This window comes from Spodoptera frugiperda, chromosome 10, assembly GCF_023101765.2.
Source record: "Spodoptera frugiperda isolate SF20-4 chromosome 10, AGI-APGP_CSIRO_Sfru_2.0, whole genome shotgun sequence".
In the NCBI taxonomy this organism is placed as follows: Eukaryota; Metazoa; Arthropoda; class Insecta; order Lepidoptera; family Noctuidae; genus Spodoptera; species Spodoptera frugiperda.
Genome location: NC_064221.1, coordinates 2,676,890 through 2,702,948, shown reverse-complemented (window position 1 = coordinate 2,702,948; position 26,059 = coordinate 2,676,890). Strand labels below are relative to the sequence as shown.

Here is a 26,059-nt window from a genome sequence, read left to right as displayed (position 1 = left end):
AACTATTTTTTAACACATTGAACGCCGTGGTGGTCACCGGTGACCGACGTTAGCGGAGGATTTGCCTTCAACAGTTTTCTGTTGGCATTCAAAAACAGTTCCCTAAACGCTATACTATTTGAAAATAACGCATCTCCAAAAACACATCATTACCAAACATTTAAACATAACCGAACCAATACCAATTTGCAAGACAAGCCTACATACATACACGCTAACAAGCCGTGAAAAATTAAAACAAAAAAAGATTCGAAGTCTGCCCGTAACGAACTGGCCATACAAAGCCGCTTCCATTCTCTATGGATCCGTGGTGACCCAGTTACTGTATGACGCACTCGTGACGTCACGCTTTGTCTATGCCCCTACATTGTACAGTGTAATTGTTGGCTGTATGGCGTAACGATGGTTGTTAAGGTCTTAAGATTGTTATATTGATCTTAGAAATGTGTGTTGTTTCAGTATTTTTAGGTGTTTAGTTAATTCGTTAATTAATGTTGATGTTTTAATTTTGGTTTATTCTATTATATGTCGGGTTTTCCTTCCTGACGCTGTAACTACAGACAGAGCGCACGAACCAATTTCCACGGTATTGCATTCGTTGGAAAGGTCTCAAGCTCTGTGAGGTTTCTAGCAAAGAAAATTCAGGAAAAAATCAAGAGAAAAGTAGGAAAACAGGGACAATCGTTGGTGGTGAAAAGGAACTCGCCGGGATTTGCTAGTAATTATTAAAGTTATGGTAATTGGCAGGTGTAATTCTACTGGAGCTGCAGACTACCTAGAGGGTTTACCGTGACTCCGGCTCGAAAAGCAGGAGTAGGAACGGGGTGGTGTTTAGTCAGTTAGAGTTTGACACTCCCTCTCGCCTCGCCCTGACGAGAGAAGTCATTTCCCCCCTTAAAAAAGAAATAATTTTAAATAACGTTTCTTAGGCCAAGAACGCCAATTAAGTTGTAGTCCCAAATACATAAAATAGGGCGGGCCTGTTGCCATTAATAGAAAAATATATAATTGTACAGGATCCGAATAGCGCCCACTTGATACTAATTAGCAATTTTGTAAGATTTTTTAGAGGGGGAAAATTATCCATTGACTTTCCGCCTTGGATGAGGCCTAAGCACAGTAAACCTTTAATGACAACAGATCCTATCTCACGATATAGGAACATTGCCTAAATACGTTGACGCGAGTGTTTTAGGGCTAATTTTGCACATTGACATTAAAAAAATACTAATTTTAACCAAGACACAAAGGATTATTATCACAAAACCAATGTGCTTCCAGAGTAACACTAAACAAACTACGTTTCTTATAACTAATAAAATATAATTGCTTTAATTTACATATTTCGTGAACGTCCGACTAAACGGTCACAAGTATTCAATGCGTCCATTATAATAGGAAGAGGAACGAATACCTTGTATTGAATCATCTACTTTGTCTCTGGCAGCGCGCCAAAATTTGACAGGCAGCCATTTTTTTTACATGTTGTTTACACACGATAAGTATGCAACAGTCGGTGATCCTCGCATCTAAATACTTATTACTACATTTAATTGATGTGTACGTGAACTAGATTTCATTTAATCGGTTGTTTTGGATTGTGGTTAAGAAGATCTGAATAAAAAATAAATAAGAACATCAACGCTGTTTTACGACCGCACATCGGCCAAGGATTGACTAGTAAATTGTGTTTACGGTTGAATCTATTTTGTTTTTGATTCTCGTTTTCGTATTTGAGCAGATCTTTCTGGTTTGAGTACCTACTTACTAAAGCAATTTTTATTATTTGATCAAAAGGATTAATCGATTAATTACAAATGCTGTTTTTTACAAAACAATCTACGAATTACGTGTAACCTCTCAAACGACTCCCACTAAACATCAAGTGACTGTTGAAAAGCTTTTAAAAAACACATTTTTGCGTGCCGAAATTTTCTTAAATCAATAATTTCCGAACAGATTTATATTATTAGACAGTTCGACCGGTGCGGACGAGGATCTTTCGTCATGGTCGACGTAATATGGCGTCAGAAACAACATGCGTCAATGAAAATTGTAACTAGGCTATTTGTTTGGTAAAAAGCGTCATAGATACAGTTGAAAAAGTTTTTCATTATAAAAAGCTAAAAGTAAACGTAAATGCACTCTCTGAACAGATTTATTGTTTTTCTTTAATGTTTCTAGTAGACACGGGTTTAGAAATTGTGGTATCAAGGTGCTTTTCCCACCAGAGATGTGGTGTGACGCTATGCTACGAAGATGTAATAGCTAAGCTGTGAAACTATGTGACTGTTTCGACTGATACTAAGCTATGTAGTAGTGCGAAAAAGATGCGAAGCTCGAGTATGCGGTGTATCGTTAGTAGGATAGCCATGCATAGCATGCATCTCTCCATATAAGAAATTCTATTTTTACGTTAGGTCCAAGTTAAAATGAGAGAATGTATCTCCATAGGGAGGTGTCATAACTGGCGTGGGGTTAACCATGGGGGCTCCGGGGTTGGTATACTAAGTGGGCCCGGTGTCTCCTTTACACCCGGTGCAGATGGTGGCCATCATCGGGGAGGTTTTAGTGAGGTAAAAATCCCTCACTCCTTATTTTTTCCCCTAAAAAACTAGGCGCCTTTTGAAGGTTTCACCCCGTCAACAAAAAAAATACGTCCAAGAGTATTTTGTTCATTCCAATTTCACATTTTCAGGTCGCAGAACGTTGTAAATAAATATTAACTTAGCAATGTTATATCCTCAGCCTCAGTAGGAACTCTTTTGTTTAAAACTTGCAGCAAAGAGTTGCTCACTTCAAAGACACATCCGGTTTGGAAATTGAGCGGGAGATGGCCGAGGCCGGATGGAATCGAAAATTCAATTCGAAATTCGTTACGGGACAATTACTAGTACAGTACAGTAGCTACATAATGTGCATTTTCTTTCTAGTAAAGATGGTTCCAGAGGTTTGAAGGTTTACCGGGGCTCCGGTTCGAAACTTTTCGAACCGGAGCCCCGGCGATTTCAAACTTGTTATTAAAAATTGAGATTTCCTCACTTACTTTTCCTTCGGCATATGTCAAGTACTTAGTGACTGTAGCAAATAGTTATATCCTCATGTCTCGAAGGAACTCTGATTAAAACTTGCAGCTACCGGACTACCTCAGCGGGTTTACCGGGACTCCGGCTCGAAAAGCAGGAGTAGGAACGGGGTGGTTTTTAGTCAGGAAAAGTCTGACACTCCCTCTCACCTCGCCCAAGGCGAGAGAAGTCATTGGATGATTTTCCCCCCTCAAAACAAGAGGTTTGAAGGTAAGTATTATAATGGTGCTGTTCCTATTTGAATGAAGGAGATATTTTTATAGCAATTAATAATTTTGTTATGCATCGTGGTTCATGCATTTTCTTACACATCATAACAAGAATCGATAGGTTGTACTGTTTATCATACTTTTATTATTTATTTAGATTAATAAAATCATTTTTTTTATTGATTCTGCAGCAGTACAAAAGTCCACCATACCGAGTAGTAAATATAAAAAAATATAGTCTATATTCCACTATTTTAATTTATCTGTCACATTCCAATTACGAAAATTGGCGGCAAAAATAAAACTTTTTAATTTGAACAGGACGCAGGCTCGCGCGTCACGCTCCGGTCGCCACAGAGTATATTAACGTAACGTTATAGATAACAATTTATTTTTATATTCTGCCTGGTTCGGCCTTCGCGTACCTCGTAAAGTCCGTCTTTCATCAATAATGGCTATTGGGTAATACTTAGAATAATTAACGACATATTTATGACGTCCTTGGGCATCGGTTATACGCGTCTGGTGAACTCTCGGGTTCAATTGCTGGGTCGGGCAAAAGTATTTTTGAGATTTTAGTTTATCATTTATATGAAATTAATGGAGGAGTGGAAGGAGGGTAGGCCTTTGCCCTGCAGTGAGACGATCATGGCTAAATTCTACTCTAAATCTAAATAAAAATCAATTGCTGTTCGTTAGTCTCGCTAAAACTCGAGAACGGATGGACTGATTTGGCTAATTTTGATCTTGAATTATTTGTGAAAGTCCAGGGAAGGTTTAAAAGTTGAGAAAAAAAAACTATTTGAGGCAATACGAAGTTTGTCGGGCCAGCTAGTTATAAATAAAAATCAATTGTTGTTTCGTTAGTTTCGCTAAAACTCGAGAACGGATGGACTGTTTTGGCTAATTTTGATCTTGAATTATTTGTGAAAGTCCAGGGAAGGTTTAAAAGGCGAGTTTCGTTTTTGTGGCGGTACGAAGTTTGCCGGGTCAGCTAGTTTAAATCTAAATTAATGGATGTGTGAGATTTATCTGTTGCTATGGATACATCCCAATAAGGGCTCAGTACCGTATTATTGCGTACCAGATGGCCAGGATGGATTGATATGTATCATAAGATCATTGTCTAATCAATTTAGCTGCAAAATGGCATTTCCAATATTTTTATAGTAACTATTGTCAGACATACTAAATTAACTAAAAATCACATGTTACTCACGTACATTAATGGAGAAAAGCTCTACTAGTTTCGAGTCTCAGAGGGACTCTTCATCATGAGCAGCATGCGTAGACGCGGCGACGTCGCGCAGCCTACTCTAGTAGAACTATTCTCCATTAGTTTACGTAAGTAAACCGTAATTTTTAGTTAATTTGCCATTTCCAATAAAAACTTTAAACACTAAATAATTCTCTATTTCACAAACAGGACCCCACCTCACGTTACCGCCACTAACTGAGCCAAAAAAAAAACGGAAGTCCACATATTTATGGCATCCTAAACCACAAAACAAAAAGGCGTGGCCATTATAAAACATTGCATGACACTTTATACTCATTACACAGTCAATCTTGGCCACTTGACTGAGTCAACAAACAGTGTCAGTCGAGTGATTGATACGTGGACTGGCGGGGCGGTCGCTGCATCCTAATAGCCACAATTATCTGCGCCCGAGCAATCAATGTGCCGTACAAGACGCGAAACAATACTTATGTCACATTGTGCTGTTAAATTGTAGTGATTTTCGGTTATTACATGATGGTTCTATAAAAGAGACGTTTATTATTCTTACGTATTATAAAAAAACGTTGGTCTGCCGGACAAGAGGTCTCGGGTTCGATTCCTGGGTCGGGAAAAGTATTACTGGGCTTTTTTGGTTTTTCGAAAATTTCTCAGTATAGTATGGAGTCTGTGTCGTCGTGTCTAATATATGGCTCACACCCTATTAGATACATAGGACTTATAACACAAATGGTGAAAAGTGGGTGTATATTATATAGCGGCATTACGTGCCGTAATGTGCACGTGCGTGACGTTGCATATGATATACTATACAAAAACCCATTTCGTGTCTACCTTTCACTATAAAGACACCTAACACATAGATTTTGGTATCTTAGGTGTATATTTTATATGTGGTTGATCAAGCGGCTAGAAAGTTAGTAATATATCACACATCACATCAACAGCCTATAAGTGGCTCACTGACCAAAGGCCTCTTTTCACACTGAGAAGGTTTGAGTATTAATCACCACGCTTGCAGAATATTTTGATACTAATTTTTTTATGGAACACAAGTAAACGAGCAGACGTATCACCTGATCGACACCAGAGGCGTTACAAGTGCGTTGCCGGTATTTTGGGGGTTAGGAATTTAAGTGTTGTTGGGGAATCGGTGATTGGGAAGGGGGAATTGGGCCTCCAGTAACCTCACTCACACAATGCAAGCGTTGTTTCACGTCGGTTTTCTGTGAGGCCGTGGTATCACTCCGGTCGAGCCGGCCCATTCGTGCCGAAGCATGGCTCTCCCACACTTACTAATCTCCAACCCGCAATGAGCAAGCGTGGAATATCAAAATATACCAACAGCGATAATATCAACAAAAGCCTGAGACAATCCACTTCTGTCTATAAAAGTATAAAAGATTCTTTCACATAAGATGCCTGTTATTTCAAAGAACATATTAAGTTTACCATATAACGTAAAAGGTTTCCATTCCATAAACAGTTTTGCTTTAAACATCGTCATAACGTTTGATATAAAATATCTCCTTATGATAAAATGCGCTGTTTACGCTCGCTACATCTTCCTTAGCTATGCACTCTGACCTTTTACATACGTATGTAGGTAAATATGTAACTACATGTATGTATTTCTACCCTTTCTTAAAGGTGAAATGTGTTCTATAATGCGCGTGCAAGCATCATCGTTCTGTAGGTAGTAAAGGTTGAATTTCTGACTTAATTCTTTATTACATCCCGGAGCTGCGGCTTATCTTATTTTTTGAGGACAATTCCTCCATGTAGAGACATCCTACCCATGTCGTTGCAACTGCTATAAGTCAGGATCTACAGTGGATACAACCATGAAGACACCGGGACATTGAAGTCCGGCGCGTCTCAGGGACATCAATGATTGTCTTGGATTCCGCAATGAAATACATTCAGAAGATTTTATTAGAAGAGAAGAAAAATATATAGCTGCGGTTACTAGGAGTAGGAACGGAGTGGCTTTTAGTCAGTAAGAGTCTGAAACTCTCTCTTGCTTCACTCAGTAAGAGTCTGACACTCTCTCTTGCATCACCTAAGGCGGGAGAAGTCATTGGAAGATTTTGCCCTTCAACATTTTATTGCATTCTATGTTACAAATAGTATGATTACTTATAGAAGTGTTGATCATGATGGACAGGTTGAAAACTGAGGATCTAATAGAGATTTTTTTTTAGACCACGCCTTTTTAATCCCCGACGCCCGATCAAAAAACTAATAACTAAAAAAGTAGTCACATCCCTACACAGAGCTGATTGGAAAATATTGAAGAAAAAAATGAAAGAAAGAAATAGGTATCCATCTAGCAAAAAAAGAAAGCTGTGAATAATTAAAAACTCCTTGCTTAAAGACGACCGGACTTGTAATTATCTGCTGGGCCTTATTTATAGAGATATGGACCGTTCTTTGCTCAGTAGCACGCGGCGGCCGGCAGCCGGCAGCTGATTCAAAAGGAACCTCTAATTAAGATAAGATGTCAGTGCAAACAATGCCAAGTCGAAAAAAGGAATTATTTAATAAGAAAGCCTTTTAAAGTTGGTTTTTAAAGGTCTTACTGTATTGTACACTAGCTACTTCTGCTCGGTTTCACCCGCTCTGCTCGACTCCTATTGGTCATAGCGTGATATTTTATAGCCTATAGCCTTCCTCGATAAATGGACTATCCAACACAAAAATAATTATTTAAATTGGACCAGTAATTCCGGAGATTAGCGCGTTCAAACAAACTCTTCAGCTTTATAATATTAAGTATAGATTTGGCACCACCCCTATTCTTTCTGCGGGTGTCATATCGAGCAAATTAAGTGCCACATACAGAGACTAGGCACAATCATATTTGACACGCGACATATAGGTTTTTTTATGGAATAAGCCGGTAAACGAGCAGACGAATCACCTGATGGTAAGTAATCGTCGCCGCCCATAGACACCCGAAACACCAGAGGCGTTACAAGTGCGTTGACGGCCTTTTGTAGGTTAGGAAATTAAGGATTGTTGGAGAATCGGGGTTGGGAAGATTGGGAAGGGGGGCCTTCGGTAACTTCACTCACATAACGCAAGCGTTGTTTCACGTTGGTTTTCTGTGAGGCCTTGGTATCACTCCGGTCAAGCCGGCCCATGCGTGCTGAAGCATGGCTCTTCCACGTTGAGGTACCAATCTCCAATATGTTTAAGAGAATGGGTATCCTTTAGTTAAATATACAAAATCAATTACATCTGCGTCTTTCAAAAATTAACTATATACTTAGCATATCTTTATTCAAATTCCACACAATATTATGTAGTCTTGTCGTCTTCGTTTTAAAATAGCCAGTGATTCAGGCGCTTTCATCGCGAGTAAAGTATTTTAATAGAAATACAAAAATGATTCATTCTATTTTGGTGGGAAGCGAGTGTAACTATAAACATGACCGCTTGACAATTCACACGAGACGCGTTCGCGGGAAAATTTTCAAAATGGCGACGCATTTTGACAGGTGACCATAGATACATGAAATGAATAGGCTAGTTTCATACTAGTCAAATTCAATACTTTTTTCGAAACGTCAAAAACTATATTTTCTATGAACTTTGTATGAAATACTCTATTATGACGTCATAAGTTTTTGACGTCAAATAGCAGACTAATTTCTAGAAATTTAGCTAGAAAAAATCGAAAATGAAGTAGTTGAGAGTGTGATTATTTTTGAATATTTTATTGTATTGAAAAGTTGTAATAATTTATTTTTGACACAGTCATCATCCCTATTGACACCATTACCTATGAGATAGATACTGCAAAATGTTTAACTATTGATCGCGGCAGAAAAGTGGGTGTATCAATGTATTTATTCGAAGCATGCTTCTGCCTACATTTTCTAAGAAGTTTAAGCGAGATGTTATATTTCTTATTATTATATTTTTTAAGAATTTGTTTAGACTGTCGTAGAAATATTTACTATTATTATTATGTAAGTCTGGCTGGCTGAGTGAGAACGTCATAAGAACTCAGTGATTTGTGGACGACAGATGGCAGTTGCTCCACGCTTTCTGCATGCTTTCCTTTTCGATTTTATAGTTCACATAACGGACTTACTATTAGAAAATTACTTTGGAGAAATGTAGGAAACTTTTTTTTATGGAACACGAGCAGATGTATCACCTGATGCTAGGCAATCGCCGCCGCCCATGGTCACTTGAAACACCAGAGGCGTGACAAGTGCGTTGCCGGCATTTTGGGGGTTAGGAATTTAAGGGTTTTTGGGGAATCGGGGATTGGGAAGATTTGGAAGGGGGGAATTGGGCCTCTGATAATCTCAAACAACGAAACGCAAGCGTTATTTCACGTCGGTTTTCGGTGAGGCCGTGATATCACTCCGGTCGAGCCGGCCCATTCTTGCCTAAAATGCAGTGTCAGGAAGTGCTCATGATCCTTAAATGATGTGCTATGACTTAATTAGCTTTAACTTTTCTATTGTTTACTGTTATGCTATTTTCTAGTAATTCAGTTATCATCGTTGATTTATAAAACCCTAATCTGACTGTACAGTTGGCGTGGTGCGTAGCGGGTTCGATTCCCGCACGGAATAACTCTTTGTGTGATCCACAAATTGTTGTTTCTGATCTGGGTGTCATGTGTATGTAAACTTGTATGTTTTTAAACGCACCCACGACACAGGATAAAATCCTAGTGCGGTGCAAATTTAAAATAAAAACAATGGTGATCATTAATTTTATAAATGTTTATTATTTATTTATAACTTTGGAAATTTTCTTTTGAATCCTCGAATAGAGAATACACAAGTGCACACATGCACAAATTGTACAATGACGCAACGAAAGCATTTAAGAAGGTCGCATCACAAAGAAGTTTTATAAGAAAGAAGTCTTTACATAGGTACTCTATATCACACAAAGCAACAGAAGTTTACAGCAAGTATCCTTTACTTTGATAGTCAGATAGAAATTCAATCTCGCACAATCTCAGAGAGATCACAGGCGAGGCTTTACTTGCCTGGCTCTAGAATGTTTGTGCTCTAAATTATGTGCACTGTTGCATTGAAACCGACGTAGTCTACGATCTAAAATGTTTACCTTAAGGAATATTATATTATGTATATTAAGCTTCCTATGAGTTAGGTATTTGATTTTGTTCATGATATGTATTTTGTGTGCATAAACTTTCCGGATTTTCTCGTATCTGTTTGTTTTGTTTCATTTTTCGTATACGATGCGTAATAATTTGCTTTGAAATTACAAAAATGTTACAATATCTCCTTAAAATATTACCTATAAACAAGGCTTTTTAAGGGTAGTCCGCAGCTCCGAAATCTCATAGACCTAAACCCTAACCTAGTCAGAAAAATATAAGAAAACCAGAACTATTTTCTTTTTTCAACTTAACTCCTCTAAAAATTAAATTGTTAATGGTATCCTTAGTTGCATAACTTATAACAGGGGCCTACTCCGGTTCTCGAATCCGAAGTTTCGTTTAATTTTCGGCCGTAGGTTTTATTGATTTAATAATTAAATTACTTAAAATAACGTTTTATTTTTAATTTCAAATCAAAACCTATTTATTTATCTTCATTTCATTCGTTCATTTTTGTTCACAAAGGTTCGTAATAAATGGAATTGTAGTACGAAATTTGCGAAGTTTCGGACGAAATTTCGTTTTTCGTTGAATTAGAGTAGACCCCTAGGTTACATTTTACGCTGCAATAGCGAATAACCCGGTGCAATGTAGTCGTACCGGTCACTGTCAGTCTGTCACCGTACGTCATTGACGTCACGAGTAAGCTCGACAAGACAATGACGTAGACACCTGGTAGAGGTAATTACACATTAATAGGTTCATTAGTTTCTGTATACACAAATATACAGCTTATAACTTGATTTCTAAATATAGTCGCTACAATATGAAGGTATGTAAATAAATTAAGTAGATACCTGACATCACATCAACAGCCTATAAGTGGCTACTGCTGACCAAAGGTCTCACACGGGAAAGGTTTGAGCTGAGCATTAATCATCACATTTTGTCAATGCGGGTTGGCGATTTCAAATTTATAATTAGGAATTAAAAGCTTAGGTTTCCTCATGATGTTTTGCTTCACCGTTTGTCAATTCATCTTACAAATTACATAAACTCGAAAAAAGTCATATTGGGATTTGCCGTTGGTAGGTTTCAAACCCGCACTCTCATGCATGAGAAGCGAGCGTCTTACTTCCTGGACACCACGAGAGCATTTCATTACCTGTAGATACCTATCTATGTAGGTAATGAAATTGGTAACACAATGTAATATTTTAATTCAATATGTCGAGAATACATTTGTCAGCACCCCTTTCTATTGGTGGCGGGGTAAACCTCCATACAACACCTAGCATTTTAGGGATAAAAGACCTAGCTCTGAGCCCCCACGGTACCTAGTCTTTAGTCTACAGCATATCAACTAACAAAATGTACATCTAGCCTGGTGAGCCATTCGCACCACCTGTAAGGGGCACCAAGTCCCTTAATTAAACCTGTCTATCGGAGCCCCCACGGTAGAACGTCTGTTACGCTGTCATCCCTAAGGAGACGCGTCTACCCATGATGCTGTCACTGTGCAAGTTGCACCGCATGCACAGTCCACTACTGTGACTACCGTCTTTCTTGAGGTTGTCACTCCTCTACCTAAAAGTGAGGGGTTGGTTATTTCCATCGATTTTCTGAGAGGTTATTAAATTACTAGATCGTCATGGAACTAGTTAGTCTGTTGCATTGCATGAAGCAAGTACAAAGAGGAGATGCCATAATGTGATTGTGCATTGTGACACAAAAAACGGCCCTGCCCAATGTAAAACAGCAACTATTATAAGTAAAAAGGTGTAGATAGGTTAATAAGCGTCCAGAAAATGGCACATTAAAATGTAGGCAATTCGCAACGTTTTTGTAGTATGGGACCGCTAGATGAAAAATTGAAAAGGGCGTGGTTTGTAACGTCCCGCGCTCCCCGTAAAGGAAATCCAGTTATGACATTTACTCTTTGTATTTGCTTCATGGTCTAGTGTTTGACTGACTATTTAGTCAGTGCCTCGGTACTGTAGCGGCATCCTGGCCGCGTGCGCAGACCGATTAAACTAAGCATTTACAAATATAGTTAATTTTATAAACGATATTTCGACATGAAAATAAGTGCCTAAAAGAAAGTATTCTTCTCAATTGAAAGTTATGATTTACTTGTTATTATTCTATTACTAACATAGGCTAAGAACATTGTTACTGACAAATTATGGAAACAATTCTGAAAATAAATTTGATTTGATTTGAGTGCTGCTTAACACGTTAAACGCCATGGGGGACACCAGGTGACCGACGTTAGCGGAGGATTTGCCTTCAATAGTTTTCTATTGGCAGTTAAAGACTTAAATGACTGATAATCAAACTACTCACTTGACTGATTCATAATCTACTGCTTGACTGATTGATTGAGACTAAAAATAAGAATTACCAACATTTCATTGACATCTTTGCCAACGATAATGATAGCTAAACATAACTTGTTTGTATCTATTTTTGTTTTATTTTATTTATAGCAAGCAAATAAATGTCTGTGGGAATTGTATCAGAAAGGGAGACGCTTAAAAGTCGGAGAGCAAGGGTAGCTCGCCGCCCAACCAGAACTAGACCCGAGCGTACGGCGCGTTGCGTTCCGTCCGTGCTGCATAGAGCCATCAGACCAGATGGGCGGATGCTCGATACCGAACCGCGGAAGATCTGACCAGTTGCCGGGGCATTATATTAGTAGACTACCAAACTCGTGAAATTCAACAATTTTGACCTCAGTAATCGACCATTCTGACACAATTGTAATAGCAGACTAAGGCCCCAGTTGGGCTGATGCCTGATCCAGAGCTGCGAACTATATCGGGTATCTATATAACGGGGCTCCGGCTCGAAGAGCAGGAATAGGAACCGGGTGGTGTTTAGTCCGTAAGAGTCTGACACTCCCTCTCGCCTCACGAGACTGCGGCTCGAACAGCAAGAGTAGGAACGGGGTGGTTTTTAGTCAATAAGAGTCTGACACTCTCTCTCGCCTCACCCAAAGCAGGAGAAGTCATTGGAGACCTCATCTAGATTTTTTTTATAATTTTTGACGTGTAAATGTGCTCTTTTGTAGCCTATTTACAGAAAAATTTAATCATTTCAATCATCATTTTGTTGACTGATTTTCTCCCGTCAAAAAAAAAGACGCTCAAAAGTATCAATCATAATGTCACCCACTGTGTTGTATATCCCTAATAGATTTTAAATGGGGTCATTCTATTCAAAGATGCCATTTTCTTTATATCATAAGGCAATAGCTATTACAACGCAAGAGCAATCAATATTATTCTGGAGTATTTTGAGCAGATAAAGGACGAATAGTGATGGATTAACCATACAATCTTTTAAGTCAAAGGATAAGATAATATCGGAAATCGCAACATACTTAAAATAGTAATTATAAGTTTGCAAGCGTAGTGATTAATACTTAGACCTTTTTTCGTGAGACGAGGCATATGGTCAACAATAGCCACTTATAGGCTGTTGATGCGTCTACTAAGTAATTATAACTTATAATCGCCAACTCGCATTGTGCAAGCGTGGTGATTAATGCTTTTAGTCTTCTCCGTGCGAAAAGAGGCCTTTGCTTAGCAGTGGCTACTTATAGGCTGTTGATGTGTGAGTCGTGTAATTATTTTTCAGTAGCGGACAAACAAATACAGTTGCATTTACAAACATATAACATTAATACAAAATGCTAGAGCAGTTATTTTGGTTGGTCTTAGTTTTTGACGACTCTACTAACTGACACTACAATGCATTGGATTGTTTGTAGCTTTGTATACGATAGACTCAAAAACCACTAAATGGTTTTTCAACTTATGTTAATAGGTGTCATTATATCCATTGCGGGTATTGGAAAAGCGTGATCAATAAGGCGTTAGTGGAAATCTTTTTACATAAAAATGCAAGCAATACCCCGTCTGTTGTAATTCTTTAGTTTTAAAACCTAATAATCTTGCTATATTTTTTCTATTAACAATCTGATCCAGAAAACCTTTAGGATTCTCTTATACACTATAAGTAGTGTGAGTACACTCACTCATTACCTCACTCATATTATATATGGGCAGGCTCTCTCATTATATATGAACAGATCTCACTTCTCTTTACTAAAATTGTGATCATGAGTGTAAATTCTTAATAGTTAACTATTTCTCATATTCAGTAGGTATCGGTTTCGATAACCATTACCAATTTTGTGTCAATATTTAGGGTGAATTAATTCCTTAGAAATAAGGATACACGTAGCTCTATATTTATAGATTACATCGAAAAAAGTGATCTATGCTAGTGATAAAAAAAAATCCTTTGTGGAATGATAGAATTTTCCAATTCATGTCTAGAAATTATGAGTTAAAACAGTTTTTTCGATCTCTCTTTTCTGGAAAACTTTAGAGAATGCTTTCATTTCAGTCACTGATTTTTAGAAAGACACAAGTCAGAGAGTCTTATTCTTAAATCTGGGATTATTTATTGTGAAACGAAGTTTTCTAAAATAATGTCCTTGTTTAATATTAGGTTCAAATGCTGCTATCGTGCAACCATTTTGAAAAGATAGGTACATTTATAGATATTATAGAATAATATCTATAAAATTGTAATAAGTATAAGCTTTTGTTTAGATTCAAATTGTTTTACATTTCTTCATCAAAATGACTTCATTGCGTAGATGGGAAAAGGGCAGGGTTTTACATACCTACTCTGGGTACAGAGAACAATCTTTGCCATATTTAATTGGAGTGGACAAACGAGAGGATCGGACACTTGACTGAACAATGTCGCCAACTGTTTTAATTGATTAATGAGTTCATTCATGCTACTTATCAGTTTCTACAAATGCGCGTGTCAGAATATTCTTAGTGTGGAATACTCCATCATTTTTACGTTTCTCTTGACCACCCAAAACAGACCAAGGTCGTTCGGAACATTTTTCTTTTTATCAATTCCTTCGTAAATACATTTTCTAGACAACCTGTAGGCAAGCGCGGTCGATGTATTGATTTATTTTGACGATTTCACAACAGTGCGCTTATCTCGGCGGCTGCCGCATGTACAACAAATATGATACATAAATAACTACGTTGTTTTCTTTCAAGTCATTTAGCTAACGATAGTATTGTGAGCGTGGCGACCTTCACGCGTCACTCCATAGTCTCGGCACTCGGCAGTAGGTACTCACTCTTCAGAATGTTGTGATACATTATCCTTGTCCTTGTGTGCCTGCCCCGAGCTGCAAGAGTTGCCCATGTCGTCGCCGGCTCGGCCGCGCCGCCCTTAGCTTGACATCACCCGCACCACCGTCACCTCATGCACTACACACTCTGGTCACACGTACACACGCGTCCGATCCGGCTGATATATGTTTTCTTGTAATAATTTAACATTTCCCGGCGTCGCGATCGTTTCGGGCGGTAAACGGGAGCATGAGTGCGCGCGTGCAGTCGCGACGCGCGCTCGCCGCCGAATAATCGATGCGCAGTCTCCCCCCGCCACACCCGCGCACGCCTCCCGCGCGCCTGCTCATTATCTACGCTTTTCACGACACATGCCGTGATGAGAGCTTTTCAGAACCGTAGAGGTTTCCTAATTTTCAGTATTGGCAATCTTTTAAAGCCGTTACTGTCAATAATGAGGAAACTCTGAGATTTTACCCAGTAAATCTACTTATTGCCCAAATCGATCATGTCGACTTCAATTTTGAGAGCCTAGTCATCAATAAACTCATAGATTCTTCAGTGAAGTTAATGACTTCTTGGCGGGAGATCAAAAGATTAGGCACGCTGCATCACAAACACTCAAACACTTTTCTCACCGCGAATACGACAACAGACTAAAGTATTTCATTATTTCAGTACCTGCTCTGTACACAAATGTACTTGCGGAAAATCTTTATGAAAAGCACACTGGCGATGATACATAGAGGTTTAATATAATTCCAACGAAATGTAAAACCTTCACGGACTAGCAAGAAATGGCCGCTACATTCGAATTTGGAATTCTTAAAATAAAATTTAATGTCGTTTGTTTCTGTCTTTCCCTGCAGCAAGTGCTCACAAGTACTGAGAACTTCACATAATTTGATTTATAATTTTAAGTAAACTGTAATATAATAAAATATTTTTCTATCGTTGGCATCATGCCCAGGTGTTTTATAAACTCTGTGAGACGGCTGAAGAGGAGTTTCATACAGGAATTTGGTGAATTTTCGGTCGAAAGTAAGTCACTTTGTATTCCAAGAATTGTTTCAAATATTTTCATTCGCTGTGTAAGTGGGGGCAAGTTTGTGGTTTAAAACGATAGGAAATGGATTATTCTTCAATACTTACGGTTTTTTCGGACGATTTAAGCGTTTTTTCTTGTCACAAACACTATTTTCCAAACTTTATCTTTCGAACTGTGCTGACAGTGTCACTATAATTTTTTGAATAAAAATATTTTTATGATGCAAATTTAAATGAAAATGTTACATTAGAAAACGTAATGAGCGTAGTCAATTACGTTTTTATTATTTCCGTTAGTTGTGAACTGTTAATTTACTGGGAATCTGTATCGGTTGAAGTTTGGTCGAATTTTTACGATTCTCGGAATATTGTCGTTTCTTTTGATACGTAATTCCTGCGTTTTTATTCACGAGATACATAGTTTTAAGGCGACGACGTATCCCGACGCACTCTTTAGTATATTTGTCAACGAGATTTATTAAGTTTTATAAATCTATCACCATGATAGGTATATTAAAAGCTCTAAAGCATCGCAAACGGATACTGATTACTTTTATATAAAAACTCATATAAATATTCTGTATGTGGCAAGAGAACATTTTATACCCCTAACCCTTTACCAAAAGGTACACGAAGAAGCACTACCTATAACTAACCGACTTCACAAAAAGGAGGAGGTTCTCAATTAGACCGGTATGATTTTTAAATGAAAATTGAAGACGACACGAAATAATAAATATTCTAATAATATATAACACTTAACATCACAACTTTTAATCCCTGAAGAGGTAGGCAGAGGAGTAGTCCGTTAGGAAATGCCCACCTCAGATTTTTTTAAATTATTTTGACGTGTAAAAGTGCTCTTTAGTAGCCTATTTACAAAAATAAATTCATTGTTTTATTGTTTCACGTGCATACAGGATAAATATAAACCTTGATAAGTGCGGATTATATTTCAGAGGTACACCCTCTTTGGGATGTTGTGTAGGCGTGCTAGAGGAAAAGTTACCGAAAACCTCTTAGCACTTCGGAGGTAGAGGCGATCGTTCAATCGTTATCAATTCGTAGCTTGATTCAATAAATAAAATGAATAATTCTATTTGGATTGTAGTTTTAAAGTTCTGTCTCCGTGATATGGTTCAGCGTAAATAAACAGTCTGATTTTGAAAATTTATCGAGGATGTTAGTGCAAACTCATCCTCAGATAGAAGATCCTATGGACTGATTTGGTACAGTTCAAATACAATTATGTACTTGAGACATTTGATATTTGCGAGGTATGGTAAAAGAATTAATGACGTAGAGATTTTATTGAAGTTTCGAGTAAATAGGTTGTTTATCATAGCTCACCACCAGTTGATTTAATGGTCAAACGCTGACCAATAAAGTCCATCCTACTAATATTATAAATGCGAAGGTTTGTTTGTTTGTTACTCCTTCCCGTCAAATATTATATAGAAATAAACTACATAATATGTATAACGAAATTTGGATCAATTATGGTCTAGAATAGACCATAGATCACTTTTTATCCCATGTAAACGCAGGTAAAACCGCTGGCTAAAGCTAGCAGTAGTAGATCATAATTTTCAATTTACAGATGAAATGAAATCGACTCGCATATCGAAACTGAACATAAAACGGCAGAAGAACTTACTAAAAACAAACGAAACGATATACCACGACAAAGTGCCAATCTCCACGCGATTTTACCTGCAACTGCTTAAGAAAAGCCAGTTTCTACAACATTTCCAAGACACGGAGCCTTATGAATACGCGTCAGAGAGCGAGAAACCAGTGAAATCACCAGAATTAACTAAAACTAAAAACTTAACGAAGAAGGATACAGATAAAACGTACAATTTGAGATCATCTGAAGCAAAAACGGAACGTAAGACGTACGACAAAACGCATCGACGGAAACGCAACGGATGCGACAACGAAACGCAATCGATTTCCGAACTGATACAGGAAGTCAACAGGAGACGGAAACCGAGGAAGGAACCTTTGGCTCCAATCATTGAAGAAATTAAGAGCAGGGAACCTCTGAAGTTTAATAATAAAGGTTTGTTTCTATTTCATACTGATTTTAATTGATATATCCAAAATTTTTGTCTACAACACAGTACCGGCAGAACTAAATAGGTTCATATCAATTTGTTAGCCAAAAATATTCTTAATTTTTAAACATAATGACATAAACAACGAGGTTTAAAAATGCCACATTGACGTAAGTGATTTTTCACATAATTTCCCTATTATAGTAGAAACTGGTAAGAATAAATAAAGCTTACAATGAGGCGAATGATATTTTATAAGAATATCATTGAATGAGGCACTTTTTAAAAGGTCTGCCTTCCGAACAGATATAGAGTGTGTGAAAACAGTTACATTTGAAATTAACGTACCGACAATATGAAAACCGCGTGAAAGTGGTACAAAGAAATATTGTAGCAGCTAAATATACATTTAATCCTATCGTTAGGTGGTTCAGAAATAGACAAGATAGCGGAGAAACTAAAGAGCCTGGTGAAGGCCAGCGCTGATGAGAAGCTGGACAAGGAACTGCTCACCTGCACCGAGTCTTTCGACAAGGATAGCGTCGACAGCGTAGACAAGGAAGATGGCAAGGAAAATGGTAAGTGTTAGAAAACCCGCCCCTAAAACGACTTACGGCCAGTTTCAATAACCTATCTATCTATAGAGATAGAATTTTGACACATTTTGTATGGAGCTTATGTCAAAATACTATCTCTAGTAGGCAAATCTACCGATAGATAGGTTATTGAAACTGGCCGTTACTGACCGAGAGCTGTCGTTATTTTAAACTGATTTACGTACAATATTTATTTGTAGTGATGTCTTGTTTGTAGGATTGTTTACTGGTAAAATGGTAGGTAATAGCATTTGCATGGACGGCGCTGTTCGGTTACCGTCGTATCCCATAAACATTTTTCTAACAATATAATTCGGCGGTATATAGTCTAGCACCCAATATTTTGCTGAACGACATTTCCAAAAAAAAATGTAGTCTTGTTTCTCTATTCTACGGTCTCTCTACCTTAAATTCTCTTTTATACAAATACATAAACAATGATCTTTTCACGTTCTAAGAAAAACAAAGCAAACAAAACAACAGAAATATTTCAGAGTATTTTAAAACTATAGCAAGTGAAATATATATTCTAATTTTACCGACTGACCTCTGCAAACTGGAGTATATTGCGTTGTGTCACTAAAATGAATATAGGAAAGTTTTGTGCCCAGGACGCTCCCTTGGGGAACGCCTACAACAGAGCAAAACTTGAACGGACGAGGCCTTAAAATAAAACTAAATAAATAAGCAGCTCTCGAGAATCGAATATTCTTTGGTACACCACATTAATCATGCAAGTCAGCAGTGTCCGGTAAAGTATCTAGAAGTTGTTGAATCGTGGCTTCTCTCTAAGCCTTTTCCTAATTCAGTTCGGGTCAATCTAACCTAGATTTGAGTATTGGCTAGCAACTTCTGATGAATGTGAATATTTTACACACTACGATTGCTCTTTTTACATATTTTCGTGATAATTTCTGACGACTTTTATAGAAACTATTGTTTAGTTGTCAATTCAAGGAAATTGTCGTAGTCTCATAGTAGAGACACGGTCCGTATAAAGTCAACCAAGCTTACTTTAAACGCCTGTTTCACCACCTTCATCTAAGTTCTCGATAAACTTATGTAACAGATAGTGCATACAAATTACGATCTTAATTCAAAGTTATCTGATACATAGCGGCTATCCAGACATTGTGAAACAAGTCCTAAGTTCATTGTTAATTGCTCGGTTGACGCGGTAGTGTCTGGGCAACCAGCTACTGCGCAAAGTGTCGCGGATATGATGCTCGCACGGAACAACTCTTTGTGTGATACAAAAACTTGGAATTCGTATGTTTATTGTTGCACACACGACTTAAGTAAAGATTCCCTTACTTTTTACCCCTAGAACTGCAAGACGTCCGCGATTGGTCGGAGCCGCGGCGTTGCGCGCGCGCCACCCACACGTGTTCCTACTGCGGGAAGAGCTTCGACCGGCCGTGGGTGCTGAAGGGCCACCTGCGTCTACATACGGGGGAGAGACCCTTCCCGTGCCCTCACCAACATTGCGGCAGGACTTTTGCTGATCGGTGAGTTAGTAAATATGTGTAACTGAGTAACACACACACGAAAACTTGTATAAATGATAAATGATATTTATTTCTATAAGTAGGTTATAAAATAACACTTTTACACGTCAATATTTCAAATAGCTAGATGAGGCTCTTAGTACTATATGTTATAGTGGTCCAGAGGTTAAGGTTAGGGCGCCCGCTTCTGAAGTATCAGGGGCTTCGATCACTAATTTACATTAGTGATCGAAGATTTGGGGGTACTCCGAAAGAAACATAGTTGATTCTGCATTTGACCTACATATCTCTGTTATTTCTATTGTCGTTCACAAACCTTTAAGAAAAAGACACTCTATTTTAAGAAAGGGGTGTTATATACTTTAAATACAGCACCAATTCCTATATATTAGCACCCTTAGTACGAGTTTGTTTTACGAGAGCACCGAAAGCGCATATAAAGCAAACTCATACCGCATACGGCATACCAAGGGTACAGGAGATCTATCAGCTCGTTATATCCTCTAAAATATAATCGTATGTATCTTCAGTTCGAATCTCCGCGCGCACCAGCGCACGCGCGGCCACCACTCGTGGCAGTGGCGTTGCGCTGCCTGCGACAAGGCATTCAGCCAGCGACGGTATCTGGAGCGGCACCGGGATGACGCTTGCCGCAAATACAAGTATTATTTGAACCTATACACTTACTAATATAAGCTGAAAAGTTTGTTTGTTTGAAAGAGCCCAACAACCTTTAAATTTCTAACCCCCAAAAGGCTGTAATACAAATACTCTTGTAACGCGTCTGGTGTTTCAAGTGTCCATGGGCAGCGACGATTGCTTACCATCAGGTGATACGTCTGTTCGTTTATAGTTTGCTCGGCGTGTTCCATAAAAAAAGCTAATCTCTGAACTACTCGTTAGAATTGGACGATTATTTTTGTGTTGGATAGTCCATTTATTAAGGAATAAGGTTATAAAACATCACCCTACGACCGTACGACAAATAGGAGCCGAGTAGCTGGTGTAAAAGCGTAAGAGCCGCTAGTTACTGCATAAGGAAGTAACTAGAAGTACACCGGTTCTCATATTATATATGTACTCTGTTAGGTATATTTTTCAGGCATATACCAATCATAACGAATTTTCGTAGTTTTCTCAACATGGAATCCCAAAACTAATATCTGCTAACTTTCCCCCAGGATGCACACGCGAAACTCGACAAAATACAACAATACTTTGAAAGTGGTCCAGAAAACTGTGCCCGCGCAAGTTCCAATGTACGGCATTATTAGGCACAACCCGGAGTCGAAGGTGGGACCGGAGGCAACTGCGGAGTGCTGCGAGGGACCCATCGACCTCTCTATAGGGAAACGGAGGATGGAGGAGGATGTAGTTTAAGATTGTCTTGTTGTTATTGTTAGTATTAAATAGTGGACTGATTGTTTTTAATTTTTGGTTTTATTTTTGTCACCCCATGTCTTCTCGTGGATGTGGAGTAACAATGACCGCCAGTAGCGTTCTCTGGTTAGTTCTGAACCTTTAACGGCGTAGTAGGCACATCTACCGATCCGTAGTTTATTGGAATGCGCCGTAAAACTGCAATTTTTAAACTTGCTAGCCAAGCATGAAGAAGGACATGGTATGGTAATGACTTTTATGTAGAAGAGGTCTTTAGTTTTTTTTTTTTAAAGGGGCCACAGGCCACAATCATTCTATGGCTTCCCTTGCCTTGTGCGAGGCGAGAGGGAGTGTCAGATTCTTACTGACTGAAAACCATCCTGTTTCTACACCTGGTTTTCGAGCCGAAGCCCCGGTAACCCGCTAGGTAGTCCGCAGCTCCGGATCAGGCATCAGCCCTACTGGGCCCCATCTGTGGTGGTCTGATAGCCCTTTGAGGCGCGCGCGTATCGCAACGCGCCTTACGCCACAACACTTGTAAATTAGTCGAATAATATTAGGAAATAGGGAAACCGTAGGGAAGGAGGATATAAACTTACCAAATAAATAAAAAACTCACACAAATTGTAGTGAAATATTATTTTAATTACAATATAATAATAAATAAATACATTTTGTACAACTTAGCTTCACAATGTTATTATATCTAAGCTTTCTTTTGAGGTTACAACTACGCATCTTATAAACATTGCATTTTTCTTCTTACCCGACTGCTACACAGAGATAGGTAATGAGTTTATCAATTTGAATGTTTTATTTGCAGATGAAATTACAAAACAATGTCCATCAATTGAAATAAATTCATTTTAATTAGTTTTATTAAACTTTCTAAGCAGATCTTTTCGAGATTTATAAATCTTAAGAGTTTCCATTCAAGCTCGAAACCTTTCGGTGTACCCCGAAATAATACGAGACTATAGTGAGACACTAATACAAAACAAAATTATTTCAATTGTGTTCTTTTTGCACATCAAAATAAGGTCTAAAATCGTAATCACATAGACGGAGATTGACCCATCTATGGGTGAAAAATCGTAGTTATAACCTCAAATTGAACATTTTGAACACAGCATAATATAGTAAAGAAATAAAAAAATATTCACATTAATACGAGCAAAGCCTACTCGAAGCTAATTTCACTGAAAAAATGTAAAATAGATATTTTTAATGGAATTATTTATAAGAGGTGAGATATTTATGAAAAAGTAATCGCTTGGGCTTAGAATATATTTTCTTTTTATAATATACTAGGAGTTTATTGAATTAGCAACGTCACGCCTTTTATCCCCGAAGGGATAGTCAGAGGTGCATATTACGCATGTAATGCCGCTATACAATATACACCCACTTTTAACCATTTGTGTTATAAGTTATAATATTATCTCGCAAATGTTACTAAAATCAAGAAACTTTTTGAATGATTAATTATTTATGAAGAAGTAAATATAATTTCTAAACTATAAAGTTTTTTTTTTAATATTTACTCAGAATCTATAATGTATCTTATGAACAAACAATTACTTTTTCATACAAAATCACGTTTCAATAGAGAGCGACCAAATATTTAGACGCGTTCTATGATATGAATAGCTTAAATAAATGGAAATGATTATATTGGCACTTGACAAGGCGATGATGAACGTTAAACCAAAGCTATAAAGTTCATTATTCACTGCACCTAATATTATTTATGTTAAAACCTCGTTTTTAAATCCTGTTTACTGAAAAATCAACTTACAGGGCTTAGAAATAAGGTAGATTTTTCTGTAAAAGACAACGACTTAAGCCTCACGTGAATTTATTACACATTTTTGAATAAACATTTGCCATTGAAAAATACGACTTAAAAAGCCTACAATTAAAGTTGATATTCGTTCAATTTTAACTATGAGACTTATGATAAATTTATGAATGCATAATAATTTCGTAAATGACATAAGTTTTGGCACTTTATTGTTAATAGTTGACACATTTTCAATTGACTTATGATACCCAGAAGGGGTAGGCAGAGACGAAGCTCGTGAATAATGTGACATCCACTTTTCACCATTTGTGTTATGGGTCCCATGTTATATAGGACGGACCTATTGCTATACACCGGTCACTAATTCAGATTCTTTGCTTTTATTAATTCCGAATTGTCGTAATTTTACTTAGCTAGAGTTGAAAATCAAACCTAAGATCTTCCTACTCGACCAACGAGGTAGATGTATTTAATTGGAACTTGGTAATTGATAAATAAGTACGAAACTAAAATATGAATAAATCTCTTGGCAAAATCGGTTAAAAAAATATAAATTATTATAACTATGTATTATTTTAAGTAAATAGTAAATGTATGATTCACAGCAATGACTAGTATGGAAATGAAATGAGATAATTTAAACTAAACATATTAAAGTATATGTATGTGGACATACAGGCTGTTGTTATCTAAAATTGAGATTTATTTACTGCTTTGAAGTATTTTTGGATAAATTTTTAATAAGAAAATAATGTTAACACTAACTTTGTATGCAAAATGAACTAAACTGAACTAAAATCTCAATAGTTGACAAAACAAATACAACCATACGAACATAATGTGAGGATTTCTAAAAACAAAAAAAAAAAAACGAATAGAGGAGACGTGCACTCTAGTAGTCATATCACATATTATGAAACATAACAGTGGGTTTAAAAAACAACAACCTGTACATTGGCCACATTTAAGAAAACTTAAGCTATGTAACAACAAATGTACAAATACGACTAACGCCTACATATTTAGAATGTATATGTATACTGGTCGGCCGCGTACTGACATACAAGATTTTAGACATTTTGACAAAAAATATCATATTATTAATTCAGTAACAAAACGAGAATGAATTCCATCTAATTTTGACTATTTTCAAACAAATAATTTATCTAAAAACTAAAAGAGTAAGCAGAAAGTGTCCTCAAATTATTATAGGAAACTTTCAAATACTAAATAATCACTGCAAATATGTCATTCAAATATACTTTGAATATTAAAATGAAGCTAAGAAGAACTCTTTGAAAACGTAGTACATTATACAATTAATTGAAAACGAAATATTACTTTATGAAACTTTGTCTAACCTGATCAAATCATACTATTATAACCAAAGACAGTTTGAAAGAAAAAAAAAATACTATTTCTATTAAATTCTAAAATCTTTAAAATCACAAACTAATGCGTTCCGCGGCCGACCATGAAGAGAATAAATAATAAAAGCTACTAATTTACAATAATAATAATTAATAATTATTAAAAAGAAACGAGACACAAATACAAAGGCACCTCTCTATTTATAAATGCACTTCTTATTGCTGATTATAATAATTGTATAATTTATTTATTTATTTATTATTATATTTAATTTAAATATTTATTTATATGTATAACAGATCATTTACTGCTTATATGGTGAAGTTCGGTAAGTATCGTATTTGGTCTTTCTTTGATTTTTTTTTAAATCGTGTGGTGATTTGTAGTCCAGACAAATTATATATTTTTATTGGCTATTTTAAACCCCATATTTAGTTTCCTCAGCCAATCAGCTCCGATTATGTAAGGTTATACTGACTAACGATGAAATTTCTTACTCGTTCTTCTCCATTCAACTACACTTTGGAACGAGCACCTAGCTTTATTCACAGATAGACTTACGGACATTCAATTTGACGTTTGAAAAGTGTCTTATTAAGGATTAATTTAAACAATTAATGCTTTGATTTTTAATTTTCTCAAACAATCAACTGCTTTTAACGTTACACTGTATTACAATGAAACTAATATAAAAACTAGACCATCTGTGTATTCCAAACTGCAAAATTTTAAACAAATTAGTTCTCGCTAGGCGGCGCCACTATCGCTTAAAGTCATGTCAGTCTAATCACTTAACAAATAATGATGATGTTATAAAAACTATTAAGTTAGAGACTTTATTCGACAGCAGTGCTCCCTAGCGGTGATAAGCAGTATGTATTGCTAAGCAAAATTGAGTTTACACCTTTCTTTTAATGTAGATGCAGTATTATATTATAGAGGAAACGTTTTTGTAATATCTAGACTAATTTAAACACTTCTTTCACCATTACAAAGCTGCATTTAATGTTTAATTATAGCCTGTGTTGCACGGTAAATAAAGACTTAGTATGTAACATAGGCTATAATAAATAACAAAATCTGCCTAGCTAACTAACCATTCTACACGGTGAAAGTCGCGGGCAGACACTAGTTTTTAATAAGGCAGACAATACTTAACTTACCGAACTTCACCACAAAAATCATTCTACACAGACAGACAAGCGAAACCACGGACAAAAGCTAATAAGCTAGTCAATCAATAATAATAATAAGATCATAATTCAATTTCATTATAAACCTTATGTTAAGGTGGTTAAAGTATAAAATTGTGCGATACATAATTGTATATATTGGACGTTTTTGAACTAAGGACGTAGATTAAAAATTATATTATTTTTTTAATTAAGAAAAAATCGATTCATTTTTTACAACCAACGGAATTGTTTAAAGGAATATTAGTTTTGTTATAAACTTACGAAATTACGTCATTTTCATCCAAAAT

At 36.8% G+C, this 26,059-nt stretch overlaps 2 protein-coding genes across 5 annotated transcripts in view; one reads left to right on the top strand and one right to left on the bottom strand.

The window, feature by feature from the left end:
* Positions 1-15,119, bottom strand: part of LOC118277102 (uncharacterized) — a 67,233-nt gene extending 52,114 nt beyond the window's left edge. For all 4 annotated transcript variants that reach the window (XM_050696242.1, XM_050696243.1, XM_050696244.1 and 1 more), the window contains exon 1: positions 14,816-15,119. In XM_050696242.1, the coding sequence (XP_050552199.1) occupies positions 14,816-14,883 (68 nt within the window). In that variant the 5' untranslated portion in view covers positions 14,884-15,119. The remainder of the gene's footprint in view (positions 1-14,815) is intronic.
* Positions 15,120-15,668: 549 nt separating this feature from the next.
* Positions 15,669-21,450, top strand: LOC118277125 (zinc finger protein 568). Its single transcript, XM_050696267.1, has 6 exons — positions 15,669-15,851; positions 17,458-17,922; positions 18,343-18,495; positions 19,841-20,021; positions 20,552-20,683; positions 21,203-21,450. The coding sequence occupies exons 1-6, from the start codon at positions 15,773-15,775 to the stop codon at positions 21,399-21,401; spliced, it is 1,209 nt and encodes a 402-aa protein (XP_050552224.1). The 5' UTR covers positions 15,669-15,772; the 3' UTR covers positions 21,402-21,450.
* The last annotated feature ends 4,609 nt before the right edge of the window (positions 21,451-26,059 follow it).